At 40.2% G+C, this 18,857-nt stretch overlaps 1 protein-coding gene across 4 annotated transcripts; it reads left to right on the top strand.

Moving 5' to 3' along the window:
* Positions 1-36: 36 nt before the first annotated feature.
* On the top strand, positions 37-18,729 carry tulp3 (TUB like protein 3). 4 transcript variants are annotated; one of them, XM_029495079.1, is made up of 13 exons: positions 93-118; positions 5,535-5,576; positions 5,897-5,939; positions 7,607-7,658; positions 11,516-11,678; positions 11,780-11,998; positions 14,574-14,707; positions 14,819-15,010; positions 15,120-15,232; positions 15,569-15,686; positions 15,784-15,882; positions 16,430-16,601; positions 16,768-18,729. In XM_029495079.1, exons 4-13 carry the CDS (start codon positions 7,635-7,637, stop codon positions 16,899-16,901), a joined length of 1,368 nt encoding a protein of 455 aa, XP_029350939.1. In that variant the 5' UTR covers positions 93-118; positions 5,535-5,576; positions 5,897-5,939; positions 7,607-7,634; the 3' UTR covers positions 16,902-18,729. The 4 variants fall into 4 exon arrangements, with proteins under 4 accessions (XP_029350937.1, XP_029350939.1, XP_029350938.1 ...); XM_029495078.1 differs by lacking the exons at positions 93-118; positions 5,897-5,939 and adding exons at positions 364-428; positions 986-1,020; XM_029495077.1 differs by lacking the exon at positions 5,897-5,939 and having other exon boundaries at positions 37-118.
* Positions 18,730-18,857: the final 128 nt, after the last annotated feature.

The raw sequence follows: 18,857 nt of genomic DNA on the forward strand, positions 1-18,857 counted from the left end.
CCGGTTGTTAGTGTGTTCGGTAACTAAGGACCGAGTAACTGTTCTCTGCTGAAAGTGTACCGCCGCACGAGGATCTTCCTTAGCAACGGTGGACAAACATGAGTTACTACAGCATAAGGTAAAAAAATTAAAGACGCCTTTTGTTTAAGTTGTGTTCATATTTGTTCTTTTCGGCCAGCGGCGGGATATCAAGCCAACCTGCCGTTTTCATTCACCCGAAAAACTTAAAACTGTCGCCAACAACTTTTTTTTTTTTTTTTTTTTTTAATAAAGGCACTGTAACCCGAAGCTAAGGTTAGCTTTTAATGCTAATACGCTAGCTATTACATTCCGCAGCTGGCAGACAAAAACAAATGACAGCAGCATCGGCTTATTTTCTCATCTTAACCGTGAACGTTACTCCTTGAAGGCTAAGCTCAGCTGGCGAGGTAATAGCCGGGATATTACAGCTATATATCGCTTCGGACATTTCTGAGCGTCTTAGTAGCACAATAGAAAAGAACAAGAGAAAAACACAGATCTTTGGGGTTAATCGATGGGTCATCTCGAACTCACATAAATATATATAGCTTGAGTCCTATTCGATGGGACTGGAGCAACGATCTGAAAGCGAACTTCAATCGCAGATATCTGAAAAGCGATCCGTGTACAATATGAGTCATTCTTCATTTATGTAGCACCCCCTCTTTTTTTTTTTCCTTACAAATATATCCGACTGACATTTTTTCCTCGTTGCAGTGGAGGTAAAACAAGTAAAACCCCGTTGCCCTGAATGGATTCAATTTAAATGCAAGACGACAAGCCCCAGATCCATCCGGCTCTGTCTAATAACGATGTGTCAAATAGTCAGCATCGGGCATTCATCCCCGTCAAAGCTGTTTCAAGGCTGGCCTTTGAATACAGTGAGTGAGATGTCGTGCATGTCGTGTTTGAGCTTGCCATTCTCCAGCCTTTTGTCTCTACTCTGTTAATGCTTTCCACCCAGATGAGCTATAAAGCTGTGGATCCAATAACAACTTGGTAAGGAAATAACTCTTTGTCTGTAAACATCTGCAATGTAAACATGCACTCTGTTGGTCGTGCAGATGAGTTTGCTTGTGTGTGTGCATGATGGACTCCATGATGCTGAGGAGGAGGTCTGCTTTTATTTTTCTGAGATAAAATCAGGGGTAGCTACCAACCTTTCCTGTTACAGTGGCATTGCAATTAGTTGATTTTATCCACATCGGCTCACAATGCTAGATGTTTTTACAGTGGCAATGATGGTACAATCTCACTACAAATAAGCATGTTTCATGCATTATCCAGGAGTAATTAATTACATTGGTTTTGTAATACATAAATTCATACTATAAGTGGTGCCTGTCAGCATGAATTAGTTCATTGGATTGAAAATTACTCGGCCAGACTTCCACTCTGTGCATGTTATCTAAGGATGTCTCACAAGCACTGCTATTATACACAAGCAAAAGTCTTGGCCTTGTTACTGTGTTAGGTTAGTAATGTGAGATGCAGCAATGGACTCATTCCTGATCAGCATGCCAGCTTTGATGCACACAGTTTGTGTTGTGTACAAGCTCACAGTCTGACTCAGAACTCAAATGGTCGACCTTGAAACAGAGCTGAATAAGAGGCCTTTCTGTGTTAACAATTCCATTTTATTATTTATCTTTAACAAATGTATTCATTAACATATTTATTCTGATTTATTGGAGCATGGGTTTTTTGAGGTTACTTGACAGTGTGAGGCGTTTACAAATCTTAGACTCTGCTTGACATATGACATATCTGGAGTGACGGTTTTGATAGCAGCATCCCAAGTGTAATATTGCAAAAACCGATTATGTATGTACAGTGTTGAAAGTGGGAGAATTATGAACTTTTCATATGCTTTGTTGCACCTTGGTAACATCACCAGGGCCACTGAGTAGACCAACACACATAATGAATGAGAAATGGGACCTGTGTTAAATGGAATGTAAAGAACTCATGTGTCAGCCTGAAGTTTGGTGATAACTAGGTCACTATTACCGACAACTGAAGCAGAGCTAGCAAGCTCTTTGATGCCATACCACAGTTTCATATGCTGTGATAATGGGAACAGCAGCTATGCAGTATAGTATCACGATCAGCATCACAATCAAAAAAGCATCAATTATTTGTGTGCAGAATATCATGCAGAGTGTACAGATTTTGCAGATTGCATTATTGAACGAGGACAGAAAAATCACTAGCAGGCTTCCCTTATTGCAACAAGATTTAGCAAGGGACTAAGCTGCTTTTCAGCCAGAAATATATATCTGTGGTATACAGGGTTTGTGAGCAGTTGGAGCATGTAGTTGAACCTACTAAAAGGAAATGGTGTGCTATTGAAGTCAGCGCTATTGACCTCTGCAGCTTGTGGCTGAGTTGTGATTTACTTTGGTTGTCCAGCACATTTCAAACACATGGCCCAGCTGGCCTAGGCAACACACTGTTAATCATGTGGTGAGAATGAAAACACTTGCTGTTTATCACCCTCATATTTTTAAATATACAGCATTACCAGCATTACATACGTTTTACCAAATGTATCATTTCTGCTTAAAGTTCATACCGATCTCTCCCATGGCAGAGTAGCTACTTTTAGCATGGGAAGATTGCAACTGGCAAACATTTGATGGGCAACAGCTCACATTTTTTTTTAAAGTTGCCTAAACAACATAAAGCATCATTATAGGAGATGAGTGGAGAGAACCCCCCTCGGAGCCCCTAAGGGAAATAGTATTATTATCAACTCTTGTAGCTTATTTCCATCATTTGTTTTGAGCTCAATAATTACTCCCTCTGGTGAATGATTCCCTTGCTTATCCTCCATTGACTTATATGCCATTTTACGAACTGTCTCTTAAGGCAAACATACACAAACATACAGCTCATTTTCTCCTTGATTTCATCCTGTTGCTCCTGTAAACGGGCACAAAAAAATGACGATAGACTCCAGTCTCCTAGCAACTAGATTAGATTCTCTCCTGTTTTTAGACAGGATAATCTATAGGTTTTGTTTTATTGAATTACTTCTACAAAATGACCCTTTTATAATTGGGACCATAGACTGGAATACTTTAGCCATCTGCTAAAAGTTGAATACAGATTAATGTATTAATGTTTTTAGAGGAGGTTTTGGCCATTTAAAGCTAATGCATACATGACATTTAAAGCTATTGCATACATAACTCTGCTAGACAGAGTGTGTATTTATGGTTGGATATATGTGGTTCCCATTTTATGAGTCAGAGGAAATGAACAGTAACTGACTGCTGGTTCTCTCAGAAAATTACTGAATTGAAATATTGGAACTTAGGTATGACAGTTATTCTTAGAAACATTTCCAGTCTCAATGAAACTGAGGCTTTATTTCAAGCTGGTTACCTCCTCGCTCAAGTTGTCTACGCCTGTCCAGTTCATGTAAAATTCAGACTTTACATTTTTAAGTTTGATCAGGTGATGCTCTATCATTTAAGCCTGCCGCTGTCATACTTATCTCTTAGCCAAATCCTTGTGTGTTGCCTGAAGTGTGAAGTCATGGTAACAGCTCCAAGGCTCCCGACCTTAGAGTGCCTCAGTACTGGTAGACATCACTCCCCTGGGTGGGACATAGCTACTCTTTCTCAGTGACATAATAGCAGAGACCTTGAAGCCTGCAGGGCTCACTGCTGGTTAGGACTATTGAAGAACCTTGGACTACTAGCATTTCTGCAGCCACATTCATGGACACTGTAAGGAATGGGGGATCCCAGCCTGTCTACAGTCGCTGGTCATACAGGTAGCCGCACATATGCCGACAATATAATCTGCATCTACACGCTGTAACAAACATAACATCTGCTATGTGGTGCATTCTTCAGAACTAGTTTGAAGTCTTTGAAGAGGACTCCTAACTAGTTAATTTATGTGCACACATGGACACACATATTGTATCACTGCTCCATCCCTTCGTCCAACTGAATTGCTGACCTGCAGTCAAACATGTGCCTCTTTCTCATGTTTCTTTACTTATTCAGGGCATGAGACTACGACTGTGTGTGCTGTAACCAGAGTTTATGATTTGTGTGTTGTAATTACAACCCATACTCTTATCTTTATTCATGATTAAGTTAACTGCATTTGGCTCTTTCTTCCTTATAAACAAATAACATCCATTGAAGCGATCTTAGAAAAGTGACGTTGAGAAGCTGCTTTAAAGTAAAAACCAAAAGTGTTGAAATACATTTGAAGAGTGAAATGATGTTGGATTTTGGATCGGATGCTGGGTTTCTTTTCTTCAATTTAAAAAACCCAACCCAACATGAAGCCTGGAAGCAAGTTGGGGATTTTCTTAATTTTACACAAATAAACCATCTGGGTAAAAACCTAGACATCTCAAGAGACTGTCTGGCTTTTTACTGATACTGTCCTTCTTTTACGCAGGTACTTTGGTACGATTTCACTCTTTCTGATAGCCATGCTCTGGGCCACAGGGAATCAACCATTTATTCTCATCGGTCTTCATTTTATTCTGTGTCCTCTCCAAGTTGGAATTCCCTCTGGCAGAAACTAGGTTCACTCTTTCAACTTTTAGATATCTTTTTGAAGTGGAAAAGTGGAAGGCTTTTAGTTATAATGAACAACAGACAAAATGGATTCTGCTACTATAATAATACCGCTCTAGTTAATGATATATAACCGCAATTATATATTATTGTCTAAACTGTAAAAAAGTCACTGGTCAACTTGTCCTCAAGGGAGGTGTGATTAACGGTAATTACCTTTTCATAATTCAGATTATTAATAGCATTAAAATCTCATTACGCCATAAATAAATGTTTATATTTTGAAGCCGTGGTTCCACCCCTCTGTCTGCCTGTCGGTAAATCTTTACAGCACAGTGCTGAGGCGTCCGATTACTATGAAGCTTTACTGAGTTGGCTGTAGGTTCTTAATCAATGCCGTTTGAGGTGTGTTGTTGACGGAGAAGGAATCTCCATGGTTACCCCAGTCTGACATACAAGGAAGGACACAATGTAGCATGTTCTTTTCTTGTCCCCCAAGCGGTGATAGACCGATGAAACATTGATCACTCACAGCTGTGATGAATCAGTCCATGTACGTTTATGTGTATTGCTGTGGGAGAGTGTGGCCTTATTTTACTACACTTATGGGGAACCAAAATGGTGGTCCCCACAAGTTGGAGAAGGCTTGGTTATAATGAGGTTTAGACTCTCGCATTGGATTGCAATGATTGAGCTTCCTTTATGGGGCTATATACCTCGCAAAGATAGGGTTAGGGTTTGACTTGACATGATCATTACTGGCCACTAAAGGTAAACTTAGGATTTGAATGTAATTCAATAGTTTAGTTATTGAATGTAATTGCCAAAAAAGTCAAAAAAACACGACATGAGTTTTCTTAACGGCCCACAGATGTTAAAATCTTGTTATTAATTCATATTACGCTTTTATTTTTTGCATGTCCTGTGCTTATGGTTCCCTTGGTGCCAAATCGCCACTTGAAGACCCTCCAGTTCTGCCAGCTTCTCCTCTAATCCAACTATGAGGTAAGCAGCAACACACCAAAAACTCAGCATCTCACACCAACACACACAAAGCCGCTTCTTTCATATCAATAATCATAAATGTTATAACGTGACTGAATTACGTTGAGTATGATGAAAGCCATGTAAACCAGTTCTGATTATGGCCTTATAATCATGCTTGTTGTTAGAATAAGAGTCACAGTAAAATATGAGGAGGAGTTTTAATTTCTTTGTGTTTTAAATTATCCATGATTCCCTTTTTTTTTATTATTTTGCTACATTTTTAGACAAACACCAATACAGCTTCTCCCTCATTCATCAGTTGTGATTGCTCTCTCTAGGCTACCAACTGATTTAATGTGCTTCATCTGCCGCTACCAAGTGGTAGGTCTTTATCCAGGAAAACATTTTCTGTGTCAAAGCTCTCATAAAATATTCAGATGAGGATGACCTTGGGGAGATAACACAGCACTATTACAACAGAAAGATTGTGTTAGAGGCTGGAAACATCAGGGAAAATCTCATTTTGTGTTGTGATGTTGAGGGTGTGTCTTTAGTCATTAATCAGACTGTGTTTTGTGGCATGAAAACAGCAATATCAATGGCACAGCCCAATGGGAAATCTCTGTAAACATTTTAATCAAAGTTATTCATGACTTGGTCTGATTATTGGATAATCACATTACTTTGATACAAACAGTTTGTACATCTTTCATGGCCTTGGATAAAAGCCACTTTGGCAAAAGTTAGCAATCTCCCATCTCTCTCCTTGCCATCCTCAATAGCAGCTGTGTGTATGTGAGCAAAACCGCCCATTATCCTCCACTGTCTAGCTCTCCCTCTCATCAGCACCTGTTCTCAGGTACCACAATGGTCTCCCAGGACACCCATCTGTCTGCCAGTGTCAACAGTGAGTGATACGTGGAGGAAGGATTATTGAGGGATGGTATGAAACGCTGATAAAAGATGACTAATTCTGACATAGAATTAGATCACGGTTCAAGCCCATACAGCATACAGCCTGTTGGGCCGCAGAAGACTCACTCTGTGGGCTTATTAAGAGATGAGGGGGCTTAGTGAAGCACTTGTGTGTTTCTTGGTGTGAACAAGTTTCCGGTGCTTGTCATCTTTTGGCATTCAGTGACTGTCCTTGAGAGATGAGCTGTTATGCCAGGTCCTTAAGTAGCACATGTCATCTCCTGCATACAAGAAGCTGCAGGGAGGATGTTGAGACTCGCTGAGGGAATAGAGAGTGAAGCTTAGTGAGTCGGGCATCTGATGAGCTTATACTTGATGGGGAGATTGGAAGAGTGATTTGAAGACATCTCAGCCTCTACCCTTAATCCTTTTCTAAAAAAAAAAACTCATATAATCCCAGAGGGCCATGTCATGATAAAGATTTACTTGACGGTGAGAAATTAAAGATATGAGAAATATACTCAGTGACCTGAATGAATCAGCCTGTATAACTTCTTTGTCTGTGTGTTTGACAAAGAGGACAAGACTGGAGATACTAGGTCTCTGACTCAGACACTCATAGCACAGACTCCTGCTGCTGCCCTTCTCTCTCCTCACTGTAGCTAAGCAACACAGACCCGGTCCCTTCAGATAGGTGTCCAGGGGAAATGCCCAGGGGACCCAGAGTGCAAGGCATTCTCGCAGCTGGAGCTTTGTCCTTTTTTCAGCCTTCTCTTTGCAGCACCAACTCTTTGTTTTTCATCCTGTTTTCACACAGTGACTCATTCCATGGATCAGAAGTTCAATTTTTGACCTGCCATGATTTGGTTTTAAGTACACGCCTCTGTAGAGTCACCATTTGTTTTAATCATACTGTGTGGTAGAATTATTAAAGTTCTTTTTAACTCTTTTGTGCCTATACTTTAACGTATTAAATTGTTTATTTGATAGAAGTAAATAGATTATAAAGTCTTTTTAACCTTATATCAATGTAATTAGTGCTGCCCTCTACTGGATTGATAAGGAAAAGCAAATTAAGAGTGGATGCTGTTGGAGATTAATCTCTCTTTTTAATATCCTCCCTTTTTCTGCAGTGGCATTGAAGATGACAGCGGGAGTCTAATGCAACAGAAGCTGCAAAAACAGGTATGAAACTAAACTTCACAAAACGTGCTTTTTGCAATTCACATTGCTGTTGTTGCTGTTTATTTCTTCCAGAGACTTTGGTGTCTCTATTAATTTGTCATCAACATGTCACATTTGCATGTTTTATAGTTAACTGCATGTTTTGTAGTTCATTGTTGTTTTGTTGCAGCAGTAGCCTGATTAAATCCGTCTGCGTTTGTAGTCTGCAACTGCAACTGGCAAGAGCTGCCTCAACATCATGTGCACAAAGCAATTAATATTAGGAAATCTCCTGTTTTTCACCTGCCCAGTCACTTGGAATTTTACTGCTTCCTTATCCCTGAAGCTAAATGCTCTCCTCCTGTTACCAAATACCTCACACAGTCCCTGTCTTCCATACAACATTTGCACTCTCTTCATCCTTTCCTCCTGAGACTCTGTGACACCCTTTATCCCAACCTTGCTGTGGCGTTGCAGCTCAGAGCTTTGATTTAAGCTGGAAGCTGTGCTCTACTATCTCACACATTAGGCAGAAAGAAACATGAGTGTCAGATTGATGAGTTCAAAGAGGCAGAGAGGATTTATTAAGGGGTGTCTGGCTTTGCGTGTGTGTGTCTGTGTGTGTCCCGTGGTCCCACTGAGGCTCAGTTGAGCTGCACAGTTTCAGTTGAGTCCAAACAGCCTCACATTAGAGTTGTCTGTTCTTACATAACTTATGAAGATAAACACATATGCACTCATGCCCAGAGGGAGATCAGATTCAGGTTACTGGAAATATAAAAAATGAAAAACTGTTGAGCAGTACAGTTATGTCATCCTTTTTACTACTTTTATTAAATTTAGCATTTTCCTACAAAAAATGAAAAACATTTAGTCATTCCATGAGGGCATCTCACGTGGAGAGCACCTCCCATCCTCTCTCTCCTTCTGTTTCTCTCCCTCTCCTGCTGAAGTGCTAATGACTACTGATTCAGTTAGCAATGGTCACACACGCACACACACACACACACACACACACACACACACACACACACACACACTCAGCGCTCAGTGTTTGGCTGGAGAGGCAGACCCGCTTCTGCCAGAGGACCACATAGTGCAGAGGAGGCTGTTGGTTTACTGAACCTCAAGCTGAGCTCCAGAGGAGGAATGAGGGGCAGCGAGACAGAGTCATGCCCAGCAGGACTGCTGCTGTCTGGAGGAGAACACAACCTCTTCTGATCTTCAACCAAATGGGACCTGTTGTATTATTCCTTTAGAGAAACTTGTTATCTTTGCCCCACGCTTGTTCAAGATGTCAATGGAACGGGTTTGTGACTTTTTATATTTCTTCTGATATACTTAGACTCAGCATAATTATTTTAATACGTTATTCTTTGTTCATTATATATCATGTTTGCTATTTATGTATTTAGCCCTCTCATCTGGCTATTTCTGGAAAGAGAAATCCAGACTTAAACTAAGGTAACCAGGAATATCCAATAGATAGAACATTTACATTAACTTCTCAGTTGTTTGTTGAAATGGCCTGGTTTTTTCTTCTCATGTATTTTTATATCACTGTTACCAGGACGCCAATAAGTAGAAAATATCTGAAAGTCTGCTCCACTTCCTATGTTTTGGAAGACAAAGGAAGAACTGTAAAAGGATGGATGAAGTCACATCCTGCTGTGAAAATGCCAAGCATTTTCCAAAGAAGGGAACATTACGATAAATAAGATGAAAGTTGCACTTGGACGGAAGGAAAACACACTGGTCAGCTTTTGACTGTATGAAGAATTCGTCCAGTGTGTAGATGATAACAATGCTTTATCAAAATACTGTCAACACATATTCCTCTTAAAAAGAATACTCACAAATATAGACCACAAAATTTGGGAATAAATGCGCAGCAATCATTTGAATTTTCACACATAAACAACTGGATGTGTATGATATGATACAATATAATACAATACAATATACTTTGCTGTGCCTTTAGGGAAATTGGTTTTGGACTCAGCAGTGTGCCCATAAAGGCCCTGACAGCCACAATGACAGTTACAGATACTCAATGAGACAATAAAAACAAGCATCACTAGCAGTATGATCAGGAGTAAATTACACATCAGTACTGCATGTTGCATGTCAGTGTTGTACACATCCCATAGGAGACCATTTCATATGACACACATTGTACATACACACACCCCTCGGCAGGAACACAACACTATTAAAACCCTAAGAATGCTAAAACAATCATAGTGAAAGCTCTAAAAAACATGGCTGACTGAGCCAACTATCTATTTTAAAAATTTGATTGAGGCAGGAATAAATGAGTTTTTTAGATGGTGAAATTAAAAACTCATTTGTATGTGTGATTTTTTTTTTTTCTACATCATTTATGTACCTTTTAAAATTTGCCACTAATTCCAGCTCCATGTATTAGACCAGCAGTAATGATTATGATTATGATAATGCTTTGATGCTTTTTATTCATCTGTTGTCTTTATTTATAGCCGTAAAGCAAGCATGCAAATGCCGGCTCTCTTTCTTCCCGGTCTTTTGAAATGATAATGCTTCAGAGTCTGGTTTATAAAGCACCAGGATATAGTAATATTCTTTTTTTCCCTCTAAAAATGTTACCCGTTTCCTTTCTCCCCTGTAATTTTCTTTTTTTAAATTTTATAAGTCACATTAATCCAGATGTTCCACTCGTAGGTCAGAGTAGTGGGAGCAGGGGTAAAACAGTTAGTGAGTTATTAAAAGATTTTTCGTCTGACAAATATGAAACAAAGGCTCCCGGTCTCTTCCAGCTCACTAAGCAGCATAGCCAAACAGGACTTGTTGTGCATTTGACGCACTAATTAGTGCACTTGCGTAATCCATCGGCTGCCCCAACCACACAGGCTGAAGCTCAGAGGGAGTCGCAACGACATGACCAGTGAATTTTCAAGTCTTTATGGTGTCACGATAAAAAAAAAAAAAAAAAAAAGAACAACACATACACATCATTCTGGGGACTAAGAGAGACCAAATCCTTGGTGTAGAATTTCAGTTCTCTTCAATAAAAAAGCCAACATTGACACTCAAAGCACTCATTACTTTGCCCATTCAGTACACTCAGAGCTGTTCCAGCCTTGGCTTAATTGTTTTTATTATGGTTTCCCCTCCACAACAGTCCCCCAACCCTACCAGCCACCCATTCTCTCTTTTCATTTCACCCTACAGGTTAGTCATTATGTTGAGTTGTCACAGAAACATCATCTCTATTGTACGTCGAGTTGCCCATGCAGTGTGAGTGTTTATTACTGTAGGCACGACTTAATTAAGATGATTTACATTTTCCTGTGCGTTTAAAGTTTTTTGAATTCAGGGTTGCCATTTCTATGTAAAATATTCATCTTTTTAGTGACTCATTCCATCATATAGCTATCTAAGATTTATCCTCCTCCCTAAGGTCTAGACAGGATGCTTTATCTTTCTCTTGGTGGTTTGGTTCTGTGTAAATTCTTTGAAAGCACCGGATGGAGATGTATAGATTCAAACATGTCTGAAATAGCAGCATGTCGAATGGTTCAGTTCATTACTACACTAATTGTGCAGTTCACCTGTCACCTGTGCCTTTTACCAGGATATCATCTCTAATGTTATCCTCTTGGACATTTGCAGCACAGGCTGACTGACAGGCACAGGTTGTGGCTTATCATGCATACTAATGCAATTAGCCTCAGCTCATGGAGTCACTGTTTTTCAAAAGCTTGGCTAAGTGCTCTTAACCTCTTCCACCATTTAATACAAGACTGTGGTACATGTATGGATTTGTGTCTCTGGTCACATGGCTACAAGATGATAGAAATAACTTTCCCATCATTTCTTTTCTATTACTCCGTCCACAGAGGGCGCTGCTGGAACAGAAGCAGCGACGGAAACGTCAAGAACCTCTGATGGTCCAACCCAACACGGAGGCCTGGCCCCGGCGCTCGAGGACACGACGTGGTGAAGAGCAGGCCCCACTGGTGGAGTCTCAACTCAGTATCATCAATGATGTCATCATGGATGGTGAGGAAACAATCTCACGAGTGGAGAGATTTATTTCATTCATTCAGACAGGAGATTGGGTCATAATACAACTGGCTTAAAACTATTTTCACTTATTGTAGGCATTGATGGGCCAGCAGCCTTCATGGGTTCTGAAGCCCCTGACATGGGAATGAAAATCCAAATCCTCTCAGTGAACCAGTCCCAGTCCCAGTCTCAGTCTCAGGTCCAGCTACAGTCCCAGCCCCAGTCACCTGCTGCTGAGGAGCCCGAGAGAGACGGAGACACTGAGACATTGCTGGAACCGAAGACAGACATCCATGAATTACTGCAAAAACAAGGTGGGTCTGGGCAGAACTTAGCACCTGGACTTTACACAAAGTTTTAGATTTAGAGAACGTCCATTTCTACTGTATTCCATATAATATGGTCTGTATTAGATGAATACGTTAATTCCCAGACTGCGCTCTATGACAAAAAAGTTTTACATGCATCAAATGGAGAGCCAGACAACAATTCTGCTGGGCTGTTGGCTTTGTGTTGTTGTGTGAGATAGTTAAATACAATCTAGAAATACTATGGAGAAACAGGTTGGCATGCACACCTGGAAGAGATACAAGGCCAAAGCAACACAGACACAAGACAAAGCTTTTTGTTCATGTGATTGCATGATTACCAGCTATTGTCAAACACAGTTAGATATTATGATATCCGAAGAAGCACAGCGGGTGGACGAGGAAGGATGCAGACGGCAAGGTGATTGACGGTGATGCAGTGAGAAATGGGTCATTTAATAATAGGCCAGATCATTGTTCACACTGCGGTGCTCAACTATAACATCCTTATAGCTACTGCCACCCACACTCGGCAGCCAGCTGGCAGGGCTTTATAAAAGTTTATGGAAAGTGCATGAAAATCTAGCCCAGGCTGGGTTGTGCTCTTTTTTCAGTCCGTTTGCCAACGTCAAGCAAAAAGCACCTCAATAAAAAACATGTTCACTTTAATTTCAATTCAAACCATTAAAAAGTTTGAAAAAGCGCTATTGATGGCCAACAATGTTGGCATTGTTGAACCACTTTGCCGTTTGTAGTAGTTTCCAAAGGCTGATTATTGTTCCCTCAAAATAAAGACAAACACAAGTGGTTTTCTTGTTCCTGATTAACTCCACATAAACATGATCTTAGGAGAATGGAGAATGATATTTGACCGACTAAAATAAACCAGAAGAAAACAAATAAAATGTTGGCTGTGTGCTGCAAAAAGAGAGTAAAAGTTTTTGAAGGTCTGTAGGCCCAAAAATAATGTTCATCCTTGCTGATAAGCTACCAATCGATGGGAGAGCAGTCCAACAAGATTCAAATTACAACTTTCAGCTTACAAAGTAAAACAAAAATTAAATTGGTCTTACAGAAAATTATATAACGATAGAAAAGATCATGGAAACAGTTGCATTGAGGACATGTTGCCTGTTACATGTCTTTGATGAAACTGAATGAAAAGCTACATCACTGAACTTTTCTCTGAGTTTTAATGTGATGGGATGCAGCAGTCATAAATGCCACCATCCCTCTCAATAATGCAAAGCCCCAATGTTAATGTCAGTCCAGTTTAGCAGATGAATATGTCCTCAGGAGTTCCAGCAGGTATTTTTGGCTTCCCGTCCTTGCATATCACTCGAGGGAACACAAGAAATAGACATTTGAGGTATATTCATATTTGATCAGCTCATTCGTTCAAAGTATTTTTGGCTTTAAGGGGTTATGTGGCAATTATCTTATGGATGTACCGTTTTTTTTGTTGTTGATGTTGTTTTTTATTTAGCAGGTTGCTGGTTAGTCCATTGCAAGTCCTCTCTGACATTTCCAGATGGTTGATTTCATAAACCACTGGCTCACACAACTTTGTTTGTTGTTTTAATTGGAGCCCTGGAGTGACAGTTCGAGGGGAGCTAACATTTGCAATCTGTATGTCACAATGACTTGTACTTTCTCTCGGGGACAGCTGCATATCCAGGGTTCATCTCTTGCAAACACTCGAGTATAAATATTGTGTTTGGCTGTGAATGTCTGTTGCATTATTCACTGATTCTTTCCATTCCCTTCCCTGCTTCATTCTAATCTGCTGAAGGTGTGTTAGTCCATGTGATTGGTACCAGGAAGAAGCAGCAAAGATGTCTGGAGTCAGAGAGATGCCAAGTTAAAAAGAACCAGCGTGCAAAGAAATTAGGCTTTGCTTGGCTCAAAGCTGAACACAGGGGTAGAGTAATTAGGCAGACTTTAGCATTAATACTATTTCTGGTGAAGTACACTGCAGAGTTTTGGATGATATAGTTTCCTCTGCTCACTGGGATGTTTCCATGCCAGTGAGCCGCTGTCATCCTCTGACAGCACATTCAGATGGACCGTAGCTGCAGCCAAGAGTTGCATCCTGGCTGCAAAATGCAATTATCAGCAAAGAGACAGATGTCTCGAGCCATCTTCACTGGCTGCAGTCGACTACATATGTGTGGCATAGAAGGACGTCAGCCACATTTCCTGATATTAACCTCACCCCTAAAGAAACAAATTAATAAAAAGATGCATTGGCTGTGAATATTTCAGAGAAATACAGAAGAGGGTGATCATAATATCGCACACATTTTCGTCTCAACTATTGCAGAAATATGTCATCACATATCAAAATCCATAGATGAGCCAGAAACCTTAGAAGACACTTCAGGGACAATTATCTGGCACAACCCCCTGGGAAGAAATTAAATGAAGTCTGAGAGATTCGTTTGTAGTTGGAGAAATGCGCAGAGCCTCTGGGACTCATTTTCTTCCTCTCGTGTGTCTCATGTGGATAAGCTTCCCAGCAGGAAGAACGGTAATGGTATGTCATGGATCATTAAAACTTTTCACCCCTCTTTCCCATCAGGTCTGTCTGGCAGTTTGAACTTCGACGAATCCAGCGAGCACGAAGATGTTGCAGAGGAAGAGCGGTCACGTTCTCTGTCCCCCCACACGAACAACACCAGACCTGCGTCTGCTGCCAGTGGCAAGGATGCTTCAGTGAGTACATTCTCCCACCAACAAGCCTCTAACACAGAGTGCATAGTCCCAAATAAAGATTTAAAAAGCATCTAGCTATCTTCATGCGTGTTTGTTTGTCCCATGAACCAGGAGGTGGTAACTCCGGGATCCCCCACAGCAGAGAGCTCGCTAATCGATGTGGCTAACTTAGAAGAGTTTGTACTGCGTCCAGCTCCACGTGGCATCACTGTTAAATGTAGAATCACAAGGGACAAGAAGGGCATGGACCGTGGCCTGTACCCCACATATTTCATGCACATGGAGCGAGAGGATGGCAAGAGGGTGAGTGTGGGTCCAGTTATTGTAGTTATTTGAATTAAGTCAGAGAGAGAAACACAAGTATAACCATAGATGTTTTTACAGAATATAAGGGGAACATTTCTGTTTCCAGGTGTTTCTGCTGGCAGGAAGGAAGAGGAAGAAGAGCAAGACATCCAACTACCTTATCTCAGTGGATGCGACTGATCTGTCACGAGAAGGGGAGAGTTTCATCGGTAAACTGAGGTAAAACCACACTTGCCTTTAGATCTACTATGTCAAAGGAGGATGAAAATGACATTTCTGAATTATAAAAATAATGAATGCCTAAAATTCTCCTAAAATGATTATTTTTCTTACAAAATGAAAGGAATTACACAGCCTAAATGTCTGTGACAAATAGCTGTATTAGCCTGAACTGCAGCTTTCAGCTCTTTGTTAACTGTTCATAGCCACTATTGTCTTAAACTGGGTGCAAAGTTTTAACTTGTACTTCCTAGATGTTATGCTTGGTTGGTCTCAAACAGGCCCAGGCACAGAGATGGTATGAACATTTCACCACCAGGGTGCACATTCTTATAGGTCCAACCTCATGGGAACCAAATTCACGGTCTATGACAACGGCACCAATCCCTCCAAGAACCCTGGGGCTCTGCTGGAAGAGAGCAACACGCGACAGGAACTGGCAGCCATCTGCTATGTGAGCGAAGGGCAAAGACAAGGAATGCGCTTCAGCTTTTACACCGTTCATTCATTTCATGAAGTGAAATTGTCACCTTTTCTGTACTGTTTGGCAGGAAACCAATGTGCTGGGATTCAAAGGGCCACGTAAAATGACTGTAGTCATCCCGGGCATGAACATGAACTTCGAAAGAGTTCCTGTCAGACCTCAAAATGTGAGCTAATCAGACACATTAGTCTAAGATTGTGGGCGCTGTAAGGGTACATTGTTTTGGAAATTGTCTTCTCCCCAAAGCCCTTCACATGCTCTGACATAGCCTCCTCTCTCAGCTTTTTGTGATCCTTTCCTTTGTCTCTTTCATGACTGGAACGCACCTTAAATACCTTCATGGGTGGGGTTTAACTCCTGCATCACAGCTGAAGCAAATCAAAGATCATTATGGAGTTCCCAAAGACTTAATTATGGTTCACCTCCACTTTAGGCCAAAAAACTGGTAGAAAACTTTAAAAACATTATATAAGGATTGAATAAATATACATTATACTACATCATGTATTTTCTGTGTTGAGTTTATGTATCACTTAACCCATACAGAAGTCACCTAAAGCAGAATTTTGCTCTTTGAAAAAACTTCAAATGATAAATCCTTAAAATGTTGAGCATTTCTGATTGCAAGCATATGTTTTTTTGGTAACCAATGCAAATCTGTTATGTATGTCTGCACACAGCTTGTTTCAAAATGAATGTGTTTTGTATGACAGGAGCAGGAGAGCCTCCTGAGCAGGTGGCAGAATCACTCACTGGACAACCTGATAGAGCTGCACAACAAGGCCCCTGTGTGGAATGACGACACCCAGTCTTACGTGCTCAACTTCCACGGCCGCGTCACTCAAGCTTCAGTCAAGAACTTTCAAATAGTTCACGACAACGACCGTAAGTATCTCCTCCTCTCCGTGTATATGTTGCTTTTACACCAGCTAGCAGAAGCGCTAGAGGAAACTTCCGCCAACATATTTAAGCATTTGCCATTTGGCCTCTGCACTGTTTCTTCTTACATTAGTGATCACTCCATTGATGACTCTGTCTCCCCTCTACACAGCTGACTACATCGTCATGCAGTTTGGCAGAGTGGCTGAAGACATTTTCACTCTGGACTACAACTATCCCATGTGTGCTCTTCAAGCCTTTGCCATTGGCCTTTCCAGCTTTGACAGCAAGCTGGCCTGTGAATGAGGCTCTACCGAGTTACTTTCACAGCCGCTTCTTTTCCTGTCCGTCCTTGAACCTCCTCCCATGAGTGGTTCAGCAGCAACACTGCTTACAGAACCAGGAATCAGTCCACACTAATGAAACTAAGTAAATGTGGGACTTACAGGACTGACATTTTGTCAGAGGTGTCATCCCTTTGATGACAAAACAGATTTCTGATTTCTGTTTTTAATGTCATTTTACAGTAAGTTTATTGGTTTACCCATTGTGTGCAGTATACATTTATACATACAGATGTACACAAACAGAAAGGGAGAGAGAAATATGTTGCTCTCATCTGTACTGGAGACAGGTGCTTTTAAAAAAAAGATCCAGTGCAAAAAAATCCGATGTTAAATATAAGGCCCTGTTTGAACATATGTGTTAAGTGTATTAATCGTGTTTTTCGGTTGCCTTTAATTTTCATTTTGGTCAGTGTTTTCCACTTCCCGAGCAGTGCATCTCTGAGAATGTTAATGCCCAACCACGACAGGGCTTCTCCTCTGCTGCCATCTACAGACCAAACTCTAGACTTAGTTTTTCATCTATCTAACATTTTCCTCACTGGTGAGTAATGAACTTTAGTCTTGCTGCTAGTGTGGCCACAGAGCTTAATCTTGTTTACATCTTAAAATGTGACTGCATGATTTAATCTGCCATTTACTTCTAACTTCTTTTGACATTATTCTTTATTATCAAGTTGTTGTCCTGACTTTTTCTATTCTTGTGTGGAAGGTGCATTCAGTACGGACCTGTCTTTTGGTTTTAGTGTTTTTTTCTGTGATTAAGTGTAATTTTTATCTTGTGACTGTGATTTTCCTTTGTCTTAAAGTTGGATTACCATAACAACGAAAACAAATGCAGAATTGCACATTTTAAGAGAAAAGATATACATTATGTACATAAAATATAAGGTAATGCCTTCTGTGATTTATTCTTGCAGTTCTTAAAAAACATCAATCATTCCAATGACATTAGAGATTATATATCTGTGGCTACACAAATAGAAAAACTGATGCTTTTATGCTCCCAAAAGAAAACAAGGTCTGTGCTGTATTTACATTGAGTGCACAAGATTGAAGTGACCTTTTTTTTGGGCTGAGCTGAAGTAGGAGGCTAATTTTGTGCAGCCCACCTTAAATTTACATTAGCTCTTTGTCTCCTACATTTTGAGAAATGAGGGCAAATTAAGGGATATGAGTAAAGGGAAGTAAAGTTTACAGGGCTTTACGAAGTGTGTCTTAATGGTTTGTACAGTCAGTGTACACTATGTCTGTGAAGGAAACTTGAAATTGAACATCTGTATATGACCCATATTTAAAATCCAATTGTCTGGATCCTTTACAGAACAAGTCTTCTGTCCTGCTCTTGGAATGGGCCTGTCAGAGCCCTGCATCAGTTAGCCCTCCTTCACATATTTTGTTTTCAAGCAATTTATGTCATGAACGTTTTCAAAATAACTGCGTGTCAGCAGTTTATGGAAATGTTGTCATTTTGTTGTCAGGATCTTGTAAAGGACGTGTGCAATTTGATTTTGAAGCAAGAAAAAGATTTATAGAGGCTATTTTGAAATATATATTTAGTACAAGAGACTTTGGTGAAACACATTCCTGTCAAAACATACAATCAGGCATTTGAACAGCTGAAAGCAGGACAGAGGATGATCGAACTTGTTTATCATGTGAATACACAGAAAGATTAATGTATTTGGTGAACAGTTTATTTTCAGAAACTTGACAGAAGTCAATTTGATTCTAAATAACTTAACAGAAAAACAGAAGTGCTTATTTCCATCAGTGTAAAATGTTTAAATAGCCAAAATAAAGAGATTTTGAGAAAAATGAGGTCTTGCTGTCAGAGAACTTGATTTCGCATAACCTATATATTGTAAATTTTATGAGAGCAAACTCAACATGTGACGACTTTAACACGTTTAACATC

Source organism: Echeneis naucrates, chromosome 23, assembly GCF_900963305.1.
Source record: "Echeneis naucrates chromosome 23, fEcheNa1.1, whole genome shotgun sequence".
NCBI classification, from domain to species: Eukaryota; Metazoa; Chordata; class Actinopteri; order Carangiformes; family Echeneidae; genus Echeneis; species Echeneis naucrates.